Below are 9,176 nucleotides of genomic sequence, written 5' to 3'. Positions count from 1 at the left end.
CATATGTAAACGAGCAAATCGGCTAACGCCAGGGCTCCACCGGACGCGTTGCGTTGCGTCTGCGTCGCGTCAAAAAACGCACCGGTTCAATTTTAATGCACGCGTCGCGTCTCCGTCAACGCGGGCAGTGGAGCCACCCTTCATTGATTAAAAAGGGAACATTCCCTGACGGTGACGGAGACGCGACGCTGACGCGCCCGGTGGAGCCCGGCCGTAACCAATCACATGTTGGTGGGAGCGCTTGGCCAATAAGGGACCACCTTATGTACCTTATGTAGCAATGTCAAATGTCCGCTAACATAAATTGATGTACGATGACAAGAGCGCCCCTCATTTCACACGTGTGTGATCTTTTCCCCTCGTATTTCCTTACCTTTTAAGGAGAGTAGAGGGAGGGAGGATTACATGAAACTCTTCATTTGTGACATACAAAAGCAAAGGAAGACACCCCTCATTTCAGACGATTTTTCCAATAGTGCCGGTGAGCAAGTCATGTGCAAAGAATGTCAGGAAACTCATGAATGACTTACAACTTACACCTGCGCAAATTGACCTTGTTAGTATCAAAGGTATGACCTGTGTACAACATCAGACCAGAGGCTTATAAGCTCTTTCAGTAGTGGAAAGAGACGAAAAGAGAGACAGTCAACATGTTATATCCAGCAACATGGTGTTAGAAGCACTGGTTGTACACCTTTTGAATAGATTTTTAGGGGATTACGTTCAGCTCGACAGCTCAGAAGTTCAGCTTGGTATATGGGGAGGTGATGCTGTTTTCCGAAAGCTTAAAATCAAGGAAAATGCATTGTGTCAACTTGACATTCCTTTTAAAGTTATAGCGGGAGAGATAGGACATCTAGAGCTGAGGATCCCATGGTCCCAACTCTCCACCCAGTCAGTGGAGGTAACACTGAGCGGTGTCAGTCTGCTCATAGTCCCGACAGCCCGTATAAAGTATGATGCCGAGAAGGAAGAAAAACAATTGCAAGAGGATCGCCAGAGCGAGCTGAAGAGGATGGAGGAGAACAGGCAGAAGGCCGCTGAACAAAATAACCCTGAGATAGAGAAGCAGGACACCTTTATGGAGAAGACGATCACTCAGATCATCAAGAACCTACAGGTCACAATTTCTAACATCCATGTTCGCTATGAGGATGACGTGACGAATCCCCACTGTCCTTTGTCATTTGGTGTGACGTTGAAAGACCTTAGCTTCCACCCTGCTGATGAGAATTGGGAACCCTGCATTCTGGATGAGAATGCCAAGCTTTTCTTTAAGCTTGTGCAGATTAAGAACCTGTTTGCCTACTGGAATGTTAAATCCAAGATATATTCTAATTACAATCCAGATAACGTTTTGCAATATCTAGAGGCTGACATGGAGATCAACAACTTGTACTTATTTCGTCTGATGACAGTGGATGCTAAACTCCAGATGAATCCAAGGTCGGATGTGGACTTCTCCTCTCCTAAAGTGAACCTGAAAGTCAAGCTCCCAGCCGTGGTGGCCATTGAGCTCAATAGACCACAGTATATCAGCATTCAGGAGCTGATGGACTCTGTGTCTATGATGACACTGAACCTGCCGTATAGAAAATACAGACCAGAGGTCCACGTTCACACCAATGCCCCCATATGGTGGCGGTATGTGATCACGGGCATACTGGAGGTGGAGGTGAAGCCCTGTGTCCACATGTGGTCGTGGCAACACATCCGCCAACACCGGGAGACGGTGAAACGCTACCGGGAGCTCTACAAGGATAAGATCACCGGCAATAAACTACCCAATGAGCTGGATGAGACTGAGAGGATGCTGGATATATTTAACATCACATTGGCCCGGCAGCAGGCTGAGATGGAGGCGAGCAATGTCAACCGTCCTGGAGTGAAGACGGGAAAAGGGTCCAAGGGTTGGTTTGGATGGGCGTTTAACAACACAGGTGAGCCTGATAGCCAGGATAAAGATGTCACAACTGAAGCTTTTAATGATGTTTTGACCCCTGCTGAGAAAGCCAAGCTGTACACTGCCATTGGATACAGTGAGGTTGCTGTCAATGACAACATGCCAAAGGCCTTTGAGGATATGAGGGTTGATTTCCACATGGAGAAGCTCTCTGTGTCCTTCAAAGACAACACCCCAGATCAGAATGAGATTATCAAGATTACAGTTGGAGAGCTCAGAGCCATTCTTACACAGAGACCAAGAGCAAAAGCCATCAAACTTATCGCTAAGCTCAATATGTTTGAAGTCACGGGCCTGGCCGGTGACCGGGTCGCCCCCACCCTAGTGTCCAAGGACGCTGCCATGGAAAAAGGAACTCTGCTTCTAAGCATTACGTTTGAGACCAACCCACTGGATGAGACCGCTGACCAGAAGCTTCACGTTATGTCACAACACCTGGAAATCATCTATGATGCTGTAACAGTGAACAGCATGTTAGAGTTCTTCAGGCCCCCTGACAACCAGCAGTTAGACCAGCTGACTAATGTTACCCTGATGAAACTGGAGCAGTTCAGGGACCGTACATCCTCGGGTCTGATGTATGTAATTGAGACACAGACCACTCTAGACCTGCAAGTGAACCTGTTGGCGTCCTATGTCATCATTCCCCAGACCGGATTCTATGAATCTACTCAGAACATTGTGGTGCTGGACCTGGGAGACTTGAAGGTGACGAGTCAGAGCAGGAAGGACCTTCCCCAGCTGTCAGTGGGCAGCAGCACCATTGAGGACATCATGTCCAGAGCGTACGACATCTTTAACATACAGCTCAACGGACTGCAGTTTCTCTTCAGCAAACCAGATGGGGACTGGAAGAAGGCTCATAAACGGAAACAGTCGGCGCTGCACATTCTAGAGCCGGTGGATCTGAAAGTGAAGTTCAGCAGGGCCATGGTTGCCACAGACTCACGCATGGTCAAGTTTAAAATGTCTGGGTATATATCTTTGCTATCCCTTCGGATCTCTGACAAGAATATTCGTGGCATTCTGGAGCTGATAGACAGCATCCCCCTGCCTAAGAGCAGACCTGGCCCACAAAGCACTGCTTCCCACACACCCACAAATACAGAACCCACCAAGAAACCTCATCAAAAGAACATGACCGATTTCCTTATAAACCTTAAAATAATTAAGGTGTCCGTACAATTAGGGAGTCAGGAGGTCACCATCCTTCAACTGGACATGAAAGGACTGACAACTAAGCTCAAACTGTGCACATTTGACATGTCATCGTCTATTTCAATCCACAACATCTGCCTCAAGTGCCCTGAGTATATTGATTCTGAGGAGAAGGAGGTTCATCTCATCACCACTCTAGACAACAAGAAGGGTGATGTATTTCTCACTCTGGAGTACATTTCGGCTGATAGGTATGGTCCTGAGTTCAAGTCTCAACACCAAAATACAGAACAGGTAATCAAAGTGAGCCTCTCATCACTAGACATGCACCTCTACACCAAGGCTCTCCTCAATGTCATGAACTTCTTCAACAACCTCATTCCTCCTACTAAGTCAAATGAGAGAGGGCAGGAGGAGGACGATAGCATGAGGAATAAGAAGGTGGAACCTGTGATTGCCAAGAGACAGACTTCAAAGGAATCTAAGTTTGAAGATGTGGTGAATCTGAACATCGGAGCTGAGGAGGTAGCTGAAGTCGTGCCACCCCCCTCTCCCCCCTCAAATGTGACCAACACACTCAAACTGGATGTAAAGTTTGACTCTATCACTCTGGTCCTGTACAACCCTAGTGGGAATGAAGTGCAGGAAGAGGAGCAGAAACTGGCAGAGTTTACCCTGGGAACTATCACCACCTCTCACCTCCAGTACTCTGACTCGTCCATGAAGACTTTAGTTAAACTTAACTGCCTGCTGGATGACAAGAACCCCAGTTCTTGTCATCCCAGGATGATGCGGATTGCTGAGCTGAACCTCATGAGGGAAGTGGCCTATTGTGAGGGCCGCGATTTCACCACTATGGACATAGATATGGACTTCTACCTGTGTGCCAACGTGGAGTTCCTGCTCAATGTTGCAAACATCTTCCTCAAGGGCAGCCAGGAAGCCGAAGCCGTTAATGATCCTGGTCCAACTGCAGCTCCGGCTCCGGCTCCGGCTCCAGCTCCAGCTCCGGCTCAGGCTCAGGCTCCAGCTCTAGCTCCAGCTCCGGCTCAGGCTCCGGCTCCAACGAGTACAATCAAGTACAACATTCTGTTGAAGAACCCAGAGATTGTCTTTGTGGCAGACTTAACACGTGCTGACGCTCCCACCCTGGTGATGCAAGTCATGCAGTGTGACCTGGTGATGAAGAATGATGCAGAAGAATCACTGAAGACTGCAATCATCAAGGACCTCAAGGTTGTGGCATGCCCCTTCCTGAGGGGAAATAGGAGAAACATAACCATGGTGCTACAGCCCTGTGAGGTCTCCTTCAAAAGCACCCAGATGCCCACCTCCCCTGAAGCTATGGAGTTCAGCATCAGCGCTCTCTCAATGACGGTATCTCCCATAGTCATTAACACAGTGAGCACCATCATCCAGTCTGTGCCAAAGGCTGCTGCAGAAGCTCCACAGGAGCTAGGCAGCTCCATACCCCCCAAGTTATGGGAGCGACAGAGCTGGAAGGAGCTAAAGTTGTGGTTCCTGGAAGATAAAGTGGATGCCAATTCAGAGTCACTGGCCCCACTGATACCACAGGGAGAGTCACTACAGGTAACCATCAACTCTATCTGCCTGACTGTGGAGGGAGGGATTGGGCATGACACTGTCCCCATGCTTCTGACCAAGTCCTCCTTCCATGCAGATGTCAAGAACTGGAAAACGTTAACTAACTTCCAAGGTCAGCTTAGTCTGGAAATGCACTACTACAATGAGATGATGGAAGTGTGGGAGCCATTTCTGGAACCATTAGAGGAACCATTACAGGCTGAAAGACCCTGGGCTCTAGACCTGAAGATGAAGAAGGAATATACAGGGAGAAACACAGAATATACAGGAAAAACCCCATATCAGACAGTTATTCGCATAAGCAGCAAAGACCATCTCAACATCACCCTCTCAAAATGTGGACTGGGCATTCTCAGTAAATTACAAACGACATTTGCAGAGGAAGGCGAGCAGACAAACGAGTACTTCCAAAAGCATCCATTTGTAGTGAAGAACTGTCTAGGCCTGCTGGTGTCTGTCCTCTACAGTGAGATGTTCAGCCCCACCGATGGACAGCGTGACAACCGTACAGTGGAGTTGCAGGATGGAGAGAGCCTCAATATGGACTACTCAAGTACCACCACAGACCCTGATGAATTCTCCACTATAATCCCCCTAAGTGAAAATAATTACTACATAAGGTCCACTCCAGTGGGCCACATGTCGTCCAATGTCATGCCGCTTGTCAAGGTGGGCCAAGGGATGTACAGTGTGAAACATATTGCCTCAGGGCTCACTCGCTTCCTAGTGTGTCAGATCTACACTGTGAAGGGCAACAAGTACATACAAATCCGCTCTCCTGTCCAGATCATCAATCACTTTTCTATCCCGTTCAACGTGTTTGAAGGATCAACACATCAACAATGTTTGGGTATGTCTCTCCCCAATGAGGAATTCTGTGTGCCTCTGGACTACTACAGGTCTGAGCTGAGTCTGCAGCCAGTAATAGAGGCAGGCGAAAGCGGTCAGACAGAGGAGTTTGAGTGCTCAGAGGGTTTCAACTACAAGGAAGTCATTAGACAGGAACCTGACACACGTCTTCAGCAGACCTGTTACCACTGTGGAGAAAAGGCTGGCATGCTGATTGTCAATATTATACCGCTGAAGGACACAGTGACAACATCCAAACACACAGGAAGCATCGAGGATAATTATGATGAGCCCTACATCCTCCACCTGTGGCCATCCATCTTGCTGCGTAATCTGCTGCCATACATGATCACTTACAAACTACAGGACAGGGGAAATATCGCCCCTGAGGCCACTCTGAAACCAGGCCACTCTGCACAGCTGCAGACCGCTGTTATCAACCAGTCAATTCTCAATCTCTGCCTCCTCAACTACTTGGCTCAGGATTGGTCTGCTGAGTACAGTCTCCTCAATGAACAGGAAGAGATCACCTATACTGTGTTCAAGGGGGATGACAAGAGTGAACTCAACATAGCGATGCATGTCAAATATGACCCAAAACAAACCATAGTGTCCATCTATTCACCTTACTGGATGGAGAACAAGACAGGCCAGCTGCTGCAGTACGAGGCTGGCGACATCATTTTAAAACACCCACTGGACTATGGCACACCACTGCTCTTCTCTTTCAAGCCACGAATGTTCCTGCAAAACAAAAAGGTGTGTGTGATGATCTCAGACAGTGATTATTCAAAGGAATTCTCTCTGGATACTGTCGGTAGCTATGGAGACATAAAATGTAAAGGCACAAACAAAGATTACCATCTTGGGGTGAAGATTGACACCAGTAGCTTCAGTTTGACATGCATCGTGACCATCATGCCATACTACCTGCTGATCAACAGAACCAAACACACTGTCTGCATCAGTGAGCAGGGACAGGATAAGTGGACCCAGGTACAACCTGAACAGTCAGCCATTCCATTCTGGCCTGAGAGAGACAGCAAGACCCTTAAGATCAAAGTTGAAGGTTGTGAATCTCCTCCTCGGACCATTGACTTCACACAACCAGAGAACTCCTTATTGCTGCATCTGGACAAGACACTGGGTGGGATCACAGTCGACGTGAACCTATCAGAGCACTCAACTGCGATTTGTTTCTCTGACTACCATGATGGTGCTGCTCCCTTCCTCATCATCAACCATACCAAGGACCAGGTTCTACAGTTCTACCAGAGCTCACTGGAGGAGAGGCAGAAGGAAGAGTTGGAGCCAGGTAAAGCTGTGTATTACACGTGGACAGAGCCCACTGGGTCTAGAGAGCTACACTGGATATGTGGCCAGTACCATGATACTCTGAAGAGTGAGGGAGATCTACGTAAGAATATGAAAGATGAGGGTAAACTTTTTGTGATCTCCTTCTATGAAGGCCTCCAACGGGTGTTGCTCTTTACAGGAGAGCGTCAGTACACGTTACTATGCAAGACCGAGAAAGCTCAGCTGGCTGAGACAAAAATAATTATGTCCCTCCAAGATGTAGGCGTGTCTCTGGTAAACAACACTACCAGCCAGGAGGTCTGTTTAATCGGGATTACAAGTTCTGATGTGGTGTGGGAGTTCAAGATGAAGACGAAGCCCAGATGGAAGTCACTGACTGGCAAAACAGCCGAGTTACTGGAAAACACCTTCAGAGAGTATATAGAGCGTGAGCCCATAGATAACACAATATTTGCTTTGGGGAAGAGATACAAGGTTTCTCTGACTCCCAATGGCCACAATATGATGGTGCTTAAACCATTCAAGGCTCAGCTCAGAAGGAAATTCTTGCCTGGGGTGAAGGTGCAGTACAGTGCCTCCCCACAACAGAGCTCATACCGCATCCAAATCAACCGTGTACAAATCCAGAATCAGCTGATAGGAGCCATCTTCCCCTATGTGTTCTATCCCATCAAACTGCCCAAGTCCATCACAGGGCATTCTACACCCAAACCCCTGGCAGATATCTACATTGTTACCAGAGCGGCAGGACATCGCTTCAAGTTCTTCGAGGTGTTGATTCAGGAGATGTGTTTGAAGCTGGACCTGGGGTTCCTCAATGCCATCATAGTTCTGTTCACACCCGAGAACGCCAGTATAACATCCTCAGAACAGGAGGTGCAGCAGTTTGACAATGACATTCACTATACATTGGCAGAACTTGACCACATCTCGGCTACCGACACCTCTCCTGTCAGCCTCTATGAGTACTTCCGCATCTCAGACATAAAGGTGCACCTGAGTTTCACTCTTAGTGTGGGTGGAGAGGATGGTCAGAAGGATAAGAGAAATACAGAACTCATCCCCATCGAGTCCCTCAAACTGCTTCTGATGAGTATAGGAGCCACACTCACTGACATACAGGACGTTGTCTTTGACCTGGCCATCTTTGAGTTTACCTCCCAGTTGTACACAACTCAACAGCTCCAGATAGAAGTTACAAATCATTATGCCAAGCAGGCCATTAAACAAATATATGTGTTGGTGTTCGGTCTTGATGTGCTGGGAAATCCTTGGGGGTTGATCAGGGGGGTGGCTGAAGGAGTGAAGACCTTCTTCTATGAGCCCTATGTGGGAGCCATTCAGGGGGAACTTGGGGAAGGCTTGGAACTTGGAACAAAAGGTCTGCTGCGCCACATTGTTGAGGCCTTCACCAAGCCAGCCTCCAGGATCACCGATGTTGCGGCAAAGAGTATTGTTGCCATAACGATGGATGATGAGTACCAGCAGGAGAGACAAGAGAACATCAACGATCTACAGCGTATTAGCCGGGCAGAGCAGATATCCAGAACCGGAGACGCACTGATGTCAAGTGTTCTCGGTGGAATCACAGGTGTTATCACCAAACCCATAGAAGGTGCTCAGAAAGGTGGTGTGACAGGCTTCTGTAAGGGTTGTGTGAAGGGTCTAGTGGGATTGGTGGCCAAACCTACAGTAGGCGTTATTGATGTTTTCAGAAGTGCATTCCAAGGGATCAAGAAGGCGGTAGAGACTTCACAGGACCTTGAGCCTCTGCGCCTTCCTCGCTTCATCCACGAGAATGGGGTCATACAACCATATAAGGGTATGGAGGTTATTGGCAGACAGATTCTTCAGGCAATTGAGAACGGACGTTTTGCAAAGTGTAGATACTTTGCTCATGCCAAGATCAATGACAACAACTTCCTCATCATTACCATGAGTGGTATCTTATTTGTGACGAAGCATCCATATGGCCAAATGACCTGTATGTGGCAGTATCTGTTCAATGAGTTCACCAAGGACCCTCATTTAATCGAGGGTCAATGCCTTCGCATCGAGGCTGTAGACAGTGCAGAGAGAGACAAATATCATAAGGATGTCATCCGTCGCAAAGAGGATGGATTTGGCAAGATTATTCATTTCCAAACTCCAGAGATAGCAAAGTGGTTTCTTGCTAAGTTGGAGGAAGCAAGGAAGCAAGGACCTGACCCCTCAGGGGACCTGACCCCTGACCCCTGAGCACTCGCATATACACACACACACACACACACACACACACACACAC

General features: G+C 48.0%; 1 protein-coding gene across 1 annotated transcript; it reads left to right on the top strand.

The window, feature by feature from the left end:
- Nucleotides 1–667: 667 nt before the first annotated feature.
- On the top strand, nucleotides 668–9,130 carry LOC306941822 (intermembrane lipid transfer protein VPS13A-like; the record flags this gene model as incomplete). Its single annotated transcript, XM_079527461.1, has 1 exon — nucleotides 668–9,130. One exon carries the CDS (start codon nucleotides 668–670, stop codon nucleotides 9,128–9,130), a length of 8,463 nt encoding a protein of 2,820 aa, XP_079383587.1.
- Between the last annotated feature and the right edge of the window lie 46 nt (nucleotides 9,131–9,176).

This window comes from Electrona antarctica, assembly GCF_951216825.1.
Source record: "Electrona antarctica genome assembly, chromosome: 18".
Taxonomy (NCBI): domain Eukaryota; kingdom Metazoa; phylum Chordata; class Actinopteri; order Myctophiformes; family Myctophidae; genus Electrona; species Electrona antarctica.
Note: the sequence above shows the minus strand (reverse complement) of the source record. Positions and strands in the feature narration are given on the sequence as shown.